General features: G+C 42.2%; 1 protein-coding gene across 4 annotated transcripts in view; it reads right to left on the reverse strand.

The window, feature by feature from the left end:
* The window catches only part of LIMA1 (LIM domain and actin binding 1), an 86,170-nt gene that overhangs the window by 35,196 nt on the left and 32,497 nt on the right, over positions 1-18,477 (reverse strand). For all 4 annotated transcript variants that reach the window (XM_082352389.1, XM_082352387.1, XM_082352388.1 and 1 more), the window contains one exon: positions 7,941-7,986. In XM_082352389.1, coding sequence (XP_082208515.1) covers positions 7,941-7,986 — 46 coding nt within the window. The remainder of the gene's footprint in view (positions 1-7,940; positions 7,987-18,477) is intronic.

The raw sequence follows: 18,477 nt of genomic DNA on the forward strand, positions 1-18,477 counted from the left end.
CACAGCATGGGGAATTCCCTGGCAGTCCAGTGTTAGGAGTTGGAGCTTTCACTGCTGTGGGCCTGGGCCTGGGCCTGGGCCTGGATCCAATCCCTGGTCGGGGAACTAAGATCCCACAAGCCACAGCCAAATATTAAAAAAAAAAAAAAAAAGACAGCATGATCCCATTTTATAATACACATATATGTTTCTAAATATAAACATAGAAAAGTAGTCTGGAAGAAAAGACATCAGGATGTTAACAGGTTGCCGCAGGCATTTGTATTTTCTTCTTCTTTTTCTCTTTAGGATAAATGTGCTTTCATTGTGTAATAAAAATGAATACAAAAATAAAATTATGCATCGTCTTCATATCACAAGAAAAAGGTTCTATGGAATATCAAATAATTTTGATGTTACTTGTAAACAGCTTGAAAGTTGTCATCTCTACTTTACTTGTGATGACCTGGAAGAGAGGGATTTGTGTGACGGAGTACCAGCAATGTCCCAAACAAGGACCTGGGTGGAGGACATCCCTTAGGGGGGCATTTTAACAGAGGAGTGAATATGCTCTTTTATTAAAAGGAGTTCTTAAGGATACAAGTTCAAAAGTGCTGGGGTGGGGACAAGTAGGGGAGGGATAGCGCTGTAAGGTCTGACAGCATTAAAGGCCCCAGAACTTGCCATCATTCCTGGCAGCACCACCCAGGTCATGCCAGCTTTCCAGGCCTTTCCTAGAGCTTTCCAGCTTTCCTAGAGCTTGAGGCAAGCAAAGATGGGGCAGAAGCAGTGCCTACAGTCTTTCCGGGGAAGAAAGAGAAGGAAGAAGGCACAGAACAAAAGCTAGAGCTGAAAGCAGACCGGGCAACACAATGAAAAGAGTACTGGACTGAGATAGCCTGGGTTATCATTGGATAGTGGATTATGGGCCACTTACATTTTCTTCTCTTTCTTTATCTGTATTTTCTTTTTAATTAATTTTTAATTGAAGTATAGTTAATTCACAATATTGTGTTAGTTTCAGGTGTACAGCAAAGTGATTCAGTGATTTTTTCTTCAGATTATATTCCATTATAGGTTATTACAAGACACTGAATGTAATTCCCTGTGTTATACAGGAAATCCCTGTTGCTTATCTATTTTATGTATAGTATCTGTATTTCCTACAGTGAACATGCATTACGTATATAATCCAGCTCCATCCAGCCAAATGACCCTGGGCAAGTTTCTTAATTTCTGGAAACTTCCATACAGGGCTACTGTGGAGAATAAATGAGACTATATTAAAGCACATAATGTAGTATTTGACCAGTAGCGGTGACTATTATTAAATGAGTGGCCCTCCCCACTCTCCAGCCATACCTCACAACGGTGATCAACCGCAGTAGCCAGTCATCTCTCAAATCCTGAACTTGGGTTATAGTCACTTACTGTTCTTTCTACTCTCTCTACAGTGTCTACTGTTTCAGAGTAGGGCTGGGGCAGCGGGGGTGGGGGTGGGGCTACAAAATAAGGTGAAATTTTAGTCGATGTCATTTGTGTCAGGGTTTTAACTTTTTCCCAAGTATTTTCCTAGAATAAGGCAGTGGGAGGTCAAGGAGGGTACAAGTTTTCAAGGGCCCCATTGGTTGCTGGACTACCACATCCTCCTTTCTCAAGGTGACATCCAGCACACTGCTCATCCTATCCAGCAAGGCTGAGAATCTCTGCAGACGTCGCCTCTGGACCATAACCGGCTGCCTAAATCTGATCAGGCACACTCAGGAGATGCAATGCAGTGTCCTTTCTGCAGGAGCATTCAACTTGGAAAGGGCCTTAGATAAGTCCCTTCCTCTCTTTGGGTCTGTTATTCCACCCACAAAATGAAGAGGCTGAGTCAAATGAGCTTTAACGTTGAAATCTTGGCAGGGGAATCTTCATCTTAAAAGCAGAAGGAGATTTGGTAGGATACAGCAGTGGGGCTAGAAACCTGGACTACCTGGATGTACAGCCTCCAAGGAAGGGAATAAATTCCTAGGCTAAGAGCTTCTCAGAAAAGTGGTAGCCAGTCATTATGGAGATGAATGCCCAAACAGCACAGATTTCAAGAAGTGACATATCCCATGCTTAAAAGGAACCTGAAAATATAACTGACGGTCGTATTAATGGTCTGTGCTTCTGTGTCCTAGATGCAAGTGGAAGAGGAAGAGAAAAGGAGGGCTGAATTTCTGGGAGTCCAAGCTATCATGTAACCTGATCCTAGTATTTGCTAAAGGAACAAATTTACTCACTTGCTCCTGAATGTTTCTCTACCTTGCTTTCCATGAGTATTCTTTCACCTGGAGTATTCAGGTGAGTATTCTTTCACCTGTAGAGTCACCTCTATAAATTTATATGTACATTTCTCCCTATTCTTCAGGAGACAAATTAGGTCTCTTACAAGTCTGGTGGATCTTAAAAGCAACTGTCTGTCATTAATGGAAAAACTGGTAAGATTTGAATAAAGCCTGTGGTTTAGCTGATAGCATTGCACCGATGTTAATTTCTCAGGTTTAATAAATGTACCACAGCTATAGAAGATGTTAACATTAGGGAAGGCTAGGTGGAGGTGTATGGGAGCTCTCTATACTATCTTAATAACTCTACTGTAAATCCAAAATTATTTTAAAATAAAAAATTTGTTAAAAAAAAGAACCATCCTTCAACTTTGTCTTCTTCCAGCTATTGCTGTCTCCCACATTTCACAGTTAAGGGACTTGAAAGCAGTCTTGTGTAGTTGCTATTTCCACTTAACTACTTTCCATTCCCTCTAATTCTACTACCAAAACACTTCTGAAGTAGCACCAATCAGGATCACCAATTACTTCTTTACATTTTTCATTTCATTATCTTATTTTTAACTTATTACTTTTCTCAATTACAAAAGTAATTTAAAAAACTTATTGGAGGGCTTCCCTGGTGGCGCAGTGGTTGAGAGTCTGCCTGCCAATGCAGGGGACGCAGGTTCGAGCCCTGGTCTGGGAAGATCTCACATGCTGCGGAGTAACTGGGCCCGTGAGCCACAACTACTGAGCCTGCGCGTCTGAAGCCCGTGCTCCGCAACAAGAGAGGCCGCGATAGTGAGAGGCCTGCGCACCGCGATGAAGAGTGGCCCCCACTTGCCGCAACTAGAGAAAGCCCTTGCACGGAAACGAAGACCCAACACAGCTAAAAATAAATAAATAAATAAATAATAAAAATAAAGGAATTCCTTAAAAAAAAAAAAAAGTATTGTGGGGGAGGGCTTCCCCAGTGGCGCAGTGGTTAAGAATCCGCCTGCCAATGCAGGGGACACGGGTTCAAGCCCTGGTCCAGGAAGATCCCACACGCCGCAGAGCAACTAAGCCTGTGCGCCACAACTACTGAGCCTGCGCTCTAGAGCCTGCAAGCCACAGCTACTGAGCCAGCATGCTGCAACTACTGAAGCCCATGTGCCTAGAGCCCGTGCTCCGCAACAAGAGGAGCCACCAACCACAATGAGAAGCCCGCGCACCGCAACGAAGAGGGGCCCCCACTTGCCGCAACTAGAGAAAGCCTGCGCGCAGCAACGAAGACCCGACGCAGCCAAAAATAAGATAAATAAATTTATTTAAAAAACCCAAAACTTATTGGGGGGGAAGTCATAGTCAAGATAGGAATGTATATTTGCCTTGAATATATGCTTTAATTTTCCTATTTGACTCCCCCACTCCTCTCAACCAAGATATCCACTGCCAAGAGTTTGGTGCACATGCTCTCAATTTTTTCCTCATTTTTATACACTATCTGTAATGTTTTTCTACAAAATCATACCATAGTTACTATTCTGCACCTTGCTTTAATCATTAATGTGCTTTTGAGACCTTTCCATGTTACACAAAATCTTAACCACATAGTATAATATCATATATAACATATATGAGGACTTCCCTGGTGGCACAGTGGTTAAGAACCCACCTGCCAATGCAGGGGACAAGGGTTCGAGCCCTGGTCTGGGAAGATCCCACATGCCATTGGAGCAACTAAGCCCGTGTGCCACAAGTACTGAACCTGTGCTCTACAGCTCGCTAGCCACAACTACTGAGCCCGCATGCTGCAACTACTGAGCCCACACAGCTAGAGCCCACGCTCCGCCACAAGAGAAGCCACCGCAATGAGAAGCCTGCGTGCCTCAACAAAGAGTAGCCCCCGCTCACCGCAACTAGAGAAAGCCCGTGCACAGCAACGAAGATCCAACACAGCCAAAAATAAAATAATCAATTTAAAAAAATTATATATGATATATTACTATGATGGATGTAGGTACCATAATTTACTACTACCCCACCAATGGATATTTGCATTATTTCAAATGTTTAAGTACTACAAAGAATCCTGCAATAAATATCCTTTTACTTTTATTTTATTTCACTCGTGAGTTTTTCTCAATGATCAGTCCTAGAAGTAGAATTGCAGGATCAATGCGTACTAAACATATTTAATATTTTAATAGGCATTGCCTAATTGACTTTTCATTAACAGTGGATAAGAATATTCCTCACATGCCAAATATTATTGATCAAAAAAATCTGCCAACTGTTTAGGTTACAATTTATATCTCACAGTTGCTTTATATTTGATTATTAGCGAGGCTAAGCATTTTTTGTATATTTATTGTTTCTTCTTTATTTACCTGTTCATACCCTTTTACCTTTTAACTGCCAATTGCAAGGGGCACTTCTGTTTGTTTTTTTTTTTTTTTTAATTTATTTATTTATGGCTGTGTTGGGTCTTCGTTTCTGTGCGAGGGCTTTCTCTAGTTGCGGCAAGCGGGGGCCACTCTTCATCGCGGTGCGCAGGCCTCTCACCGTCGCGGCCTCTCTTGTTGCGGAGCACAGGCTCCAGATGCGCAGGCTCAGTAATTGTGGCTCACGGGCCCAGTTGCTCCACGGCATGTGGGATCCTCCCAGACCAGGGCTCGAACCCGTGTCCCCTGCATTGGCAGGCAGACTCCCAACCACTGCGCCACCAGGGAAGCCCCGGCACTTCTGTTTTATTTTATTTGATCTCTCTATAGCATCTGGTGTTACTGACCACTCCCCCCTTTAACAGAATTCCTTCCTTCCATGGTTTCTGTGACATCCCTTTTTCCTAGATTTCTTCCCATTTCTCTGGCCACTCTTCAGTTTTTTTTGTTTTTTTTTTATAGGTTTCTCTTCCTCAGTCCCTCCCTGAGGATTGGTGGGGTCTCTCAAGGTTCTGCCTTAGGTTACCTTCTTTACTCACTTTATGTATTTTTCTATAGATGATGTCCTCCTTCTGGTTTCACCCACCAGCTGTCTGTTGATGATTCATGCCCTATTAACTCTAGCCAGATATCTCTCCTTACGTCTCAGTTCTACCTGGAAATCCTATAGACATCTTAAATTCATCCTTGTCTAAAGCTGAAGTCTCGCCTCTCCTCCGTTCACTCCTCACTCTTTAATCTGTTTCTTTTCCTGAATTCTCCATCTTGGTGAATGGGACAATTATCTTTTCAACTGTCCAATGTGCCTGTTCTCTTATGCCTCCATGCTGTGCACGTGCTGCTTCCTCTGCCACTCCTTTGCCCGCTTTGCTTAGCTAATTCCTAGTCATCCTTCAGGCTCAGTCAGGCACTACTTCTTCTGGGAAGTCTTCCTTGACATGTCATAGCCCAGGTTATGAGTCCCTCCTAAATTCCCCCAGCACCTTGAATATTTCTTTAATATGGTACTTATACCACTGGGATTATAAATTCTACTTTCCAAACTCTAAGCAGTTCCTTGAAGGCAGGGACCACATCTTATTCCTCTTTGTGCCTTCAGCACCTGGCACATAAAAGATGCTCCATAAATGTTCATCCATACCTGTGGTATCAACTTTTGTCATCCTACTGTCTTGAACCTAGTCCAATCAGGCCTTTATCCCATCACTCCCAAATAGCACAAAGTGACCAATGACCTTCATATTGCCAAATCTGATGGTCGGTTCTCAGCCTATCTGTGTGTTTGACTCTGTTGATAACATGTCTTTTAGAAACACTTTCTTCACTGGACATCTGGCACTCCATTCTCTTATTTCCACTGCTATCTCACCAGCTGCTCCCTCTCAGTCTCCTTGGCTGGTTCCTCCTTCAATCTCCAACCTTTAAGCAACAAGGTGCCCCTGAGCTCAGTACTCAGACCTCTTTTCTAGCTGTACTCACTCCCCAGGTGATCTCACGCATCTCTTGTCTTTACAAACCACAGATACTTTGATACACACACATCTCACCTCCAGCCTGGATCTCTTCCAATTCCAGATTTGTACATCCAGGTTCCTACTTGACCTCTCCACTTGGATATCTTAATAAAGAATTTTACATTTAACATGTCCAAAACTGAGCTTCTAATAAATATTTCCCCTTCTCTAAACCTGTTTTTACTGCCATCTTCCCCATCTCAATGGCATTTTTCCTGGTGTTTGGGCCAAAAGCATTGTTGCCATTCTTTTTCTCTACCTTCACTATAAATCCTGCCACTTCTCATCACCTATACAGCTACTATTCCAGTCCGATCCATAATCATCTTTTGCCTAAATCACTGCAATTGTCTCGTAATTTGTCTTCATGCTTCTGCCATTGTTCCTCTAGTCTCTTCCTCCTCTTTAAAAAATTTTAGTCAGATCACATTACTCCTTTGCACACAAACCCTCCAAAGGCCCCCATTCGATCACAGTTAAGGTTCAGGTCCTCACAATGGCCCTACATGACATTTCTCTTCCTATTCCTCAAACACACTTAGAATGTTCTTGCCTCGAGGCATTTGCATGTGTTCTTATCTTCTGCCTGAATTATTTTTCTCCCTAGCTCATGTCCTCAGATCTCTGCTCAAATCTCTTCTTGACCTCTATACTCATCCTTCTTACCTGCTTCATGTTGTTTCATACCTGACACATCTTTATTGTCTGCCTCTCCCACCAGAATATAAACTCCATGGTGGTAGAGATGTAGCCTGTATTAGTGCCTAAAGCAGTGCTTGGCATATAGTGGGTGCTCTATGAATACTTGCTAATTGAATAAATGAAAGGAAAAAAAGAAGGAAGAAAAGAGAAAGGGGAAAAATAACACGCAAGAGAGAGAAGGAGGAAAGAAAAGAAAACAGCAGTTGAGTGAAATGATGGTAAGTTTTCTTACAGTGCACCAGAGGGGATCCATTCTCGAATTACAGGAAAATTAAGTCAAAGACCTGTCAGCATTGCCTCCTTAGAGAAAACAAAGTGACAGGGGCATGTTATGTTCTAATTTAAATAGGTTAGGCACTGAAAGCTGCCAGGAGGATGTTTTCGTAATGCCAGCCAAATTAAAGAATTCTTGCCCAAATATGTGAGGTTTTTTTCCCTCATACCATTAAATCAAGTAAGATCTCAAAAGAAAAACACTATCCAGCCCAGCTGGAAGTTAGCCAGCGGGAGAGTACAAATGGGTATGAGCTCAGAGCTGGTTCTGAGGTTTTCACCTTTGGTGGATCCTGCAGCTAAGACACTTGCTAACTAGACTGGGTCAAGAAGTTTGATTTAAACAAAGAACCCAGGGGGATGACAACAGCTGCACAGCTGCTACCATTTAAATGCAGAGAAACATTCTGGTTGTTTGATTTGGAAAAAAGGAAACAGCCTGGGAAGCCCTGTAGCCTAATTTGAGCAGAAGCAGTAAGCCATTTTATAACCACAAGCAAAGTACTTGGCTTTCTATCCTTAACTCAGGAAAGAAAGAGTGGCTCAAAAGGAGAACCTCAGGGAAAAAAATAAGATTCTCTGCACCTGAGCCAAGTTCTCCTGAGCAAATGATTCACCAGTCAGACCAGCTGGCACAAATGCCCGGCTCAGCTGACTCGGAGCCCACGCCCCATAGAGGCTGCAGGTGGCTGAGCCACGTGGGCTCTGCCTGCGAAGTTCCACATGTCCCGGGGCTTCCAAATACTTACACTTCTCCTCTTTTCCATGTTTGCTTCTTCAGCTGCTTTCTGGTACCTTCAGAGAAGAGGGGGGAGAAAAGAGAATGTCCTCAAATTAAACTTATATTTTTACTCTTTCAGACTTTAAGAAAACCACTTCTGCACACCTATCTCTGCCAGGGATTATCTTTAATCAACTCTATCAGAAGAAGCAGAGAATCAGAACAGCCCTCACTTCCTGCACTGTTGCAGTCATCTGCTCTAAGAGAAAGACCCAAGACAATGAGGTCAAATGCTAGTAAACAACTGGATAGAACAGAAAGCCTGGGGCTTTTTTCTGTTTTTTAATACTTATTTATTTATTTGGCTGCTCCGGGTCTTAGTTGGGGCCTGCAAGATCTTTAGTTGCGGCATGAGGGATCTAGTTCCCTGACCAGGGATCGAACCCGGGCCCCCTGCATTGGCAGCGCAGAGTCTTAACCATTGGACCACCAGGGAAGTCCCAAGCCTGGGGTTTTAAAGTCCCAGTTTCATCACTTATTCACTGTGATCTCAGGCAAGTCAACCTCTCTAAGCCTCAGTTTCTTTATCTAGAAAATGATGTACTATAAAGCTGGGAAGATTAAACAAGATCACATGCATAAAAATGCTTTGGAATTAGTCAAAGTATATAGCATTGCGTTAATCCTAGGTTGCACATTTCCCCCTCATTCAAGCCTCTGAAATCTTACAATTCCTGTCGGCCAAATGATCAAGAGGTAGTCACACTGCCTGTATGTGTGTGAACTTAGTCTATGCTGTTGGTAGTGTTGCTTTTGCTCAGTTAAATGTATTTGATGATACTATACATGTTTTAAATACCACTTAAATGTCTTTAGAGAGATTACACTACGATTTGCCATTTAAAGAAAAATTGTTTTACTTTTTATAACTTATGCGTAAGAGTGATACGTGAGAAAAGTTTCTGTGCTAAGCAAGCATTGGTCCTTTTAATTAGCAGTGTTTTTTTCCTTAGTGATGCATAAAATAATGGCCCAGCCTACAGTCAGTGGCATCTTAGAGTTGATAAACAGGCTTATATAATTTTATTATTTTAATTTTATTATTACTTTCATCATTTTATTTTATAATTTTTATTACTTGCTCAGAAGATCCCTGAGAAAGAACTGAAGTCCCAGGGCTTTTCAGGGGGGGGGATCAGGTTTTCTGCATTTGAAGACAAAGAAGGCTTGGCAGGTCCAGGTTACAGCAAATCTCCAAACCACTAAGAACCATCTTAACCTGGCTTCCTCAGAGCCTCTGAGTCAAGCACTGAAGGCAGCACCATCACATGGAGAATCCCCACCGCGTGCCTGCATGTCTAGAACTCACCAACCCAACCCTAGAAAAGGGCACATTCAACGGGCCATTTGTTCCTGCCTTAAGGTAGAATTTCAGAATTCACAAGGCATTTGGGCAAGGAAAAGGAGATGAGACAAAAAGGTAAAGAGCAGTACGGGAAAGGGCCCATTCCTCTACCAAAACCAACGTTCAACTCATAAAAACCTTCACAAGCTCAGAACTTCCTTATTGTGTGTGTTAAATAGAACAACCTCATCCAAAATGGAAGCCAGAGGAAAGTCCTAGGTCTGGCACCATTGCTTACCTGCTATGTAACCTGGGTTTTATCACTTCATTTACTTGGGCCTCATTGACGAAATTAAGTGCATTTGAGAGGATTTCTAACGTCTCTTCCAGTCTTATTATTGTTTAAATTTTAACAGTAATCAGATATCAGTGTCTCATTCACCAGACAGGGTAATACTCTGAAACTGAGCAGAACTTTCTTATAGGGTAGGGTGAAAGGACTTCCAAATTTTTCTGGGATTTCATTGACCACAGGTTATGGAAGAAAATGGGATTAGAACTGCTATAAATCAAATGACAAGCTAGAAAGATATTTGAAACTCACATTACAGACAAAAGGCTGATTTCCCTAAAATACAAAGAACTCTTACAAATCAATAAGAAACTGGTAAACAACTTAATAGAAAAATGGGCATGACCATAAACATACAGTTCACAGAAAATATCAAATGACTCTTAAATAAAAAATAAGAATGTTCAGCCTCAAAATAAAAATTCAAACAACACTAAGAACATTTTTTATCCATCAAGTAGAAAAAGCTTTAAAAAAAAAAAAAGCTAACATACTGAGGGTAAATTAATAAAACCTCTATGGAAGGCATTTTGTCAATTTACAAGAATTACAAAATTACAAAAGCACAAATGTTACGATTCGCCAATTTTATCTTATAGGTATACTCACACAAGCAAAAATGACTTTTACATTAGATTATTTGTCATAGCATTAAATGTGATAGCAAATGACTGAAAACAACCTGAATGTCCATTAACAGAGGACTGGTAAATAAATTATAATGTATTCACGCAGTGGAATACTATGCAACTATATAAAGAACAAAAGCACAGTGGTAATGGTTGCACAACAATGTGAATGTACTTAATGTCACTGAAATGTATACTTAAAAAGGTTAAAATGGTATATTATATGTTATGTACATATTACCAAAATTAAAAAAAAAAAAACAACCCAGTGTGATACTGGCATAAAGACAGACATGTAGATCAACGGAATAGAATAGAGAGCCCAGAAATAAACCCTCACATATATGGCCAAAGGATTTCAACAAGGATGCCAAGACCATCTAATGGGGAAAAGATAGTCTTTTCAATAAATGATGTTGGAAAAACTAGATATCCCCATGCAAAAAAAAGACCTAAGTATAAAAGTTAAAACTATAAAACTCTTAGAAGAAAACAAGGGCAAAGCCTTATGATATTGAATTTGGCAATGATTTCTTGAAATGACACCCAAAGCACAGGCAACAAAAGAAAAAATAGATAAATTGGACTTCAGCAAAATCTGTGAACCAAAGGACACCATCAACAGAGTGAAAAGGCAACCCATGCAATGGCAGAAAATATTTGCAAATCATATATCTGATAAGGGATTAACATCCAAAATATACAAAATTTAAAAAAAAAAACAAATATTGCTCAAGAAGTATGTTCTAGGGGCTTCCCTGGTGGCGCAGTGGTTGGGAATCTGCCTGCTAATGCAGGGGACACGGGTTCGAGCCCTGGTCTGGGAGGATCCCACATGCCGCGGGAGCAACTAGGCCCGTGAGCCACAACTACTGAGCCTGCGCATCTGGAGTCTGTGTCCCGAAACAAGAGAGGCTGCGACAGTGAGAGGCCTGCGCACTGCGATGAAGAGTGGCCCCCGCTTGCCACAAGTAGAGAAAGCCCTCGCACAGAAACAAAGACCCAACACAGCCAAAAATAAATAAATAAATTAATTAATTAATTAAAAAAAAAAAGTATCAGTGTTAATTTAAAAAAAAAAGAAAAAGAAGTATGTTCTAGGGAACTCTCGGGTGGTCCAGTGGTTAGGACTTGGCCCTTTCATTGCCAGTGGGCCCAGGTTCGATCCCTGGTTGGGGAACTAAGATCTCACAAGCCGTGCCGCGAGGCCAAAAAAAAAAAAAAAGAAATATGTTCTAAGCACTAGAGAAAAAGTAGTGAAAGAAATAACCAAAAGAGACATAGGCTAGCTTTGGTTCAGGCTCAGGCAGCCTATAGCTTAAATATTAAACATGTACATGCACACAGACGCACACACACAAATATATACATATACACATACATACACACATATATAGTGTAAATTCTTCAAAGAAAAAGGACAGAGTATTATTCAACAACCTAACAAAGGAACCAAATTGAGAAGGTGGTGGGTGGGGTGTGTATATGTGCGTGTGTGCGCGGGCATGCACGTGTGCGTGCGTGTGTGTGTGAAGGAAAGCCTTGCTGAGGAAGTGACCTTTAGGCTGAGATCTGAAGTTTGATCAGAAGGAGTCAGCCAAGCAAAACGAAGCAAGAAAAGCATTCCAGGCACAGAAGAAGAGCACACACAAAGTCCCCAAGGCAAGACAGTGTCTCATGTGTATAAGATATACAAAGAACTCCAATGTTGCTGAAGCACTCTGCGATAAAGGCAGAGGTCAGGAGATGATGCTGGGAGGCAAGGGCTTTGCAGGCTATGCTAAGGATTTTTTTTTTTTTTTTATAATATGTTTATTATTCCAAGAGACATTCCCCTTTTCTTTCTTTTCAATGAAACTCTGAGATTTTTTATGGTGGCAAGGTGTGTATAGCTGGGTCTACGCCTAAATTTTTTTTTAAAAATTTATTTATTTATGGCTGTGTTGGGTCTCCATTTCTCTGCGAGGGCCCTCTCCAGTTGTGGCAAGCGGGGGCCACTCTTCATCGTGGTGCGCGGGCCTCTCACTATCGCGGCCTCTCCTGTTTCGGAGCACAGGCTCCAGACGCGCAGGTTCAGCAATTGTGGCTCACGGGCCCAGTTGCTCCGCAGCATGTGGGATCTTCCCAGACCAGGGCTCGAACCCGTGTCCTCTGCACCGGTAGGCAGACTCTCAACCACTGCGCCACCAGGGAAGCCCCTATGCTAAGGATTTTGAATGTAATCTTAGGTACAATGAATGGTCACTGACCCAAGCCATGTTTTTAAAAGAGCAGTGGATGCTGTGTGGAGAATGGACTGGAGGGGGCTGAGAATGGAGGCAGCAATAGTGAGAGAAGATGCTGGCTTGGTCCAGGGTGGTGGCACTAGAGATAAAATGAATAGATTTGAGGTATATTTCAGAATCAACAGGATTGGTAATGAGGAAGACAAGGTCAAGAATGACTCCCAGGTTTCCAGCAGATGAGTCAATGGAAGGAGGAGCAAAGTTGGGGATGGGGAAGACAAAGAGTTCAGCGTTAGCCGTGTTAACTAAAGCATCCACTTGGGGGTGGCAGTGATTAGATACACTGCCTAATCAGAGCTCAAAAGAGAGATCTGAGCTAACAATATAAATTTAGGACTTGTCTGTCCACAGATGATACTAAAGCCATGAAAGTATATGATATCATCTATGAAGAGTGCGTAGTGCAAGAAAAAGCCCAGAACTCAGTCCTGGAGACTCTAACATTTAGCAGTCAGAACATGAAGAAGAGGTGATAACAGAGAATGAGAAGGAACAGATGGAGGTAACAGGAAAACCAAGAGACTCCCAGAGAAGCCAAGAGCAGAAAAAATGTGGGAAGAAGTGGCAAGGGGTCATCTAAGACAAAGGCTAACAAACATCTCCTTGATTCAGCAACATAGAAGTCTTTGGTAACCCTGGCAATCCTCTTCCGTTATAAATACAATTTATTAACCCATAGTCCTTTTAATGGGCATTTGGATTATTTCCAGTTATCCATCATTACAAATAGTGCTTTGGTGAATGGCCCTGTACATATATTTTTTTCCCCACTTGTACTACTGTATCTAAGAGTCCCTAAAAATGGAAATGCAGAAACACAGTGGATTATGGCTAGAAAGAAACTTAGGACTGGCCTTGAACTTATGTTTCCACACCCGTTGGGTAATCATCTACAGTATATTACAGCAATAATACAATATATGAAAGCTGGAGCCAATCAGCAGACAGGTTTATTCTTAGCCAATTGTTCTCCAAGGCAAGGAGAACAATTTACACTGTGATTAGTTGGATAAATAAGCTCAGAGGTTCCCCTCCCTTTACTGTCTTAACAGAAACGTATATTTAAAGAAAGATCAAAATAGTTTCCATCTTCAGTCCTATCCTTTTAGCACTGAGTCATCTATCTGTAAGATACAGGTGTATACACTGATGGTTGTCTTGAATTGTTTTGAAACTCCCACTCAAATATCACCACCCTTTATTTGTAATGAAGTACTTGCTAAATAGTAGATACACACCACTACTAGTGGTGTGGAAAGGTTCCACACCACTGCTTTCTTCCAAGTTAGGTCCTTGGTACTTTTACATTTTGACTCTCAGAATGCTAAGAGACGCTGAGGTACAATACTTCCGAATTAAGTGTTAGATCAGGATTCAGGCCTTAGACTTTCCTCAAAGACGCTCGGAGCAACTAGCATTATTCTGACAAAAAATGTGAAGGTCACTGGATAGGGGGAGAAGTGAAGACATTTTAAAGATCCAAATCTGAGGGAAAAAATATTTGCCATGAGATTTCTATAGTTAAAATCTTATCCCTCTTCCCTTCCCAGATTTTCTTGTCCTCCAGTCTCCTCTTCACACAAAGAATTTAATCTTGCAACTGCTCCTTAATGCTCAGCTGTGAGGCAGGCAGCTGATGGAGGATGCTAAAATTATCTGGGGAGTAATAACAGTGTCTCAACCTTTTCTAAGACCAGAAAACAGAGTTCCTGAGCCATGACTCTTGCTTGTATGCCTTCAAATAGAGCAAAGGTCTCACTGAGCCAAAAAAGGAAAAAAGAAACTCCCAAGTTTTAGGAAATGTATTTTCTTCTGGAATAATTTCACCACCAAAATGTTACAGAGAAGCAAAGAAGTTAACCAGGGAGATCTGAGGGTCAAATTTTTTCTTAATGAAGGGAAACTGGTCACAGAAAACTAAATATAAACCCTGTTCTTTCTTGGGACTGTGGAATGGGTAAAGTTATAACAAGAGTGGGAGGAGCAGTGACAGGAGGGCAGGCACGGGTGGTGGAGGAATTAAGTGTCCTGGATTAAGCTCTGCCACTATCTTGGGATGTGATCTTTAGTCATAATTGCTGGACCACAAGTTCCTTATTTGTCAGAGGAATGGGACAAAGGTTAGCCAGATCAGTAGTTCTTTTTTGTTGGAGAATCCTCTTTTCAAATGATAACTTAGAACCTCACATATAAAAGGGATCAAAGCAGAACCGCTGGGGTGGAAGGTCACAGGCTCAGCCCTTTAGATCTTCCCGTCTTCCCAGAACTGGCCCCTGAGGTTCCTCTGAAGAACTCAATTAAGATAGTTTGAAAAGCACTGGGCTAGATTCCCTTCAACTCTAAAAATACATGAGTCAAAGAGGAACCTTCTGCAAAGGAACCGAATTCTACCAAAAGAGTCAAATTTTAATCAAGCAAAGGATTATACTATGCTGCAGTCATTTGTGAGGGAAACCAAAGCTAGCTGTTCAAACTGACCGTTCAAGAGCATCCTCCCTACTCAAATTTAATGCTTTATATAGTATAGAGGTTTAGTAAAAGAAATAAGTCTGGAGTTATAAAGCACTCATAAGACACAAGCTGTGATGCTAGAAAAACCACTCTTATGGATATATCCATGTAAAACATTATCAACAGTTAGAAAGTAAAGACCAGCTAATCTTACAAACAGCAGCCAGATTAAGCTTCCTCCAGATACCATTTTTATATTAGTCTCCGGTCACAAACCTCCCGAGGTTTCCTACAGTCTCTTAACTAGGCTTATATAGGATTTATTAATTGAAAACCCCATAATAGAGATCGTTTCAAAATAAGAGAAAATCAGGTCAGTTGTGTTAGAAGTCAAAATTAATGTACGTTTTGTGGAAAACAGTCCTGCAATCTGCTTTGGGAACCTACTGTGTGTGAATCCTCAAAGCCTTAAGCCGTGTCGGCAATACGTCTCCACCAAGTATGAAACCTGGAGAAGGAATCCAGGCTGATTCTCTGGTTTTCACTGTCTTAAGTGCACATCATGTCCTGTCCCATTTCTGTGTCTTACCTCCTATCACTCCCCTTCCTCTGCAATGTCACCACCATGGTCCCGGCCTACCAAATAAAATTCTATTCATCCTTCAAAACCAGTTCAATAGTAGGACCTATGCATCAGAAGAAAAACACTAGACAGAAAAAAATCAAAATATTAACTTGGGCAGGTTACTCTCTACTCCTCAGTGTTCTCAACTATAAGACAGGGATAATGTCCCTTCCTCACATAGTTTTTTTGTTTTGTTTTGTTGGCCATACCATGCAGCATGCGGGATCTTAGTTCCCCAACCAGGGATTGAACCCGAGGCTCCTGCAGTGGAAGTGCGGAGTCTTAACCACTGGACCACCAGGGAAGTCCCTCCCTCATATCGTTTTTATTAGGATTAGAAATAGTATCGATTTCCATCAAGAGTCTAGCGTACCTGGCATATTGATTCGGATTAATGGCTTCAGGATTTACAGTTTTGCATAACTGCCATTTGCCTTTATAACCTTTGTGGAGAAAAGACAGTCACCCTACTGTTCTATGAGAAGGTGGCCTCTTAAGGTCCCTTTGCACCTTCTCCCTACAAGATTAAGAAGCCCCTAAAATAAGCAGCTTTTTCCAACTTCCTCTCATCAGTGCTACTATAGGACCCAAATCCTCTATCTTGAGAATTGGCTGGAATGGACAATGACAGAATAAAACAATGGGATGGGAACTGAGGAAGGGGTGAGAGTTTCACTGAAGTGACTGAACGAGTTAGGCAGGGAAGGAAGTGAAGCCAGGAAGGGGACTGACATCCATGGCCTGGGTGTCCCGGTTTGGCCAAAGAGCAGGGTCAGTGGGAATAAGAAAGTGGAACAAGTAGAAAAGGAGGCTCTAATCAGAGAGTAGGTTTTCCAGATGCACATTTCAGAGTGGATTCTGGGTGATGAAAAGGTTGGGACTAGATGCAGGGGCATGGGAGACAATGTGCAGGTTGAAGAAGTAGGGAAGATCAAGAAATGATGAGTCCATGGGAATTCCCTGGGGGTCCAGTGATTAGGACTCAGTGCTTTTACTGCCAGGGCCTGAGTTCAGTCCCTGATCGGGAAACTAAGATCCCGCAAGCCGTGTGGCGTGGCCAATAAATAAATAAATAAATAAGAAATGATGAGTCCAAAGTATCAGACCGGTCATTTATGTGGGCCAGTGATTCTACACTGGGGGCACTACTGGCCGGGACATTTGGAAATGTGTGAGAATCTTATTGGGGTCTCTCCCCCACTTTTTTTCGGTTGCCACAATATCATGGGGTACTACTAGCATTTGGAGGAAGGCAAGAAGATGAACATCCTGCACAAGGAAGATCTGCCTAATCCAAAATGCTAATAGCACCCCCATTGAGAAACACTGAGGAGAAAATGAAGCTGGAAGCTAGCGTCCCCAGTGAAGGCAAGGAGCTTGGCACGCCACTGTCCTGAAGGGGAGCATAAGAATACTATGATTAGATGTGAGCTCAAAGCACAGGTTTACAACCTCAGAACAAGGCAAAAAAAAAACAATGGATGGGAAACAGCAGCGGAGATGTAGCACCCCTGACTCCTGGCCCCAGAATATTTCAGGGAAGCATGTGCAGAAAGAGCTGGCACTACTCAGAAACAGAATGCCTGGCGAGGGAAAGCCAAGTTCAGTGAAAGAGAGGTGGGGCTAGGGAGGGTGAAAAGGGTAAGAATGTGGAGAAGTTTCTCTGCAGAACAGGGAGTTTCCAAGTCCCATTAATCACAACTCAGAACTGTCTCAAATCCTTCCCTTCATTTCCACTCCTCCTGCCCCCCACCCTCAATAGCTTTCACTTGGGTTCTCAAGAGAGCCTCAGAATTTGTTTCCATGCTATCAATCTGTCACCTTTCCAATATACCTTTTACATTGTTTCCAGAAGCATCTTTCTAAATACAAGCCTGATAGAGACTTCCCTAGCGGTTCAGTGGTTAAGACTCCACACTTCCATTGCAGGGGACACTGGTTTGATCCCTGGTCAGGGAACTAAGATCCTGCATGCCGCAGCCAAAAAAAAAAAAAAGGGCACTAAATACAAGCCTGATCATAAAAACTTTCCATTGTTTCTGTTGTTTATCTAACTAAATCCTAAACTTAGCATGGCACTCAAGGCCTTCCAGCATCTGGCCCTAACTGAACTGTTCCAGTCCTTTCTCCCTTCTGTATTTCTCCATGCTCGACTGACTCCTTGCTTTCCTATTCCTTTTATTCATGTTCAGCTTCCACAAGCCTTTACTTGAACCTTTACTTGAACAAATAAACCTTATTTGTTCTGCTTTACGTTCAAGTTCACGGCTTTGAGTTCATAAGTCCCTCTCTTCCATTACCAGTGCTTCTTAAACTTCCCTGAAGGTAAAAATCACTAGGATACTTGTTAAAAACACAAACTCCTGGGTCCCATCCCAGATACATCGAATCAGAATCTTTAAGGGAGGAGCCTAAGAAGCCATTTAGGATGGTTTTAAAACATGTCCCCCCAAATCTCTGACATTTCTCTCACCAAAAGGTAGAGTCAAATTCCCCTCCCTCCGAATATGAGCCAGCTTTAGTGACTTGGTCCTAATGAAGAGAATGCGGAAAAAGTGATACTGCATAACTTCTGAGGCTAGGTCATAAAAGGCTACACAACCCCTGGCCCTGACTCCCTTCCTTCTTTGTTCCCTCCTTCCCTCCCTCTCTGGATGCTTGCCCTTGGAACCCAGCCAAGCATCCACATGGAAAAGCCATATGTAGGTGTTCTGATCGTGGCCGCAGCTGAGACCCCAGATGACTGCCAGCATCAACTGCCTGACTTGTGAGTAAGCCTTTAGATGACTACGGCCCCCAGTTCTGAGATAGCGGGGATGGTGAGGGGAACAGAGGCAAGCCCTGCCCAAATTGGAGATTCACAGTAAAATAAGTATTG

Source organism: Balaenoptera borealis, assembly GCF_965194805.1.
Source record: "Balaenoptera borealis genome assembly, chromosome: 13".
NCBI lineage: Eukaryota > Metazoa > Chordata > Mammalia > Artiodactyla > Balaenopteridae > Balaenoptera > Balaenoptera borealis.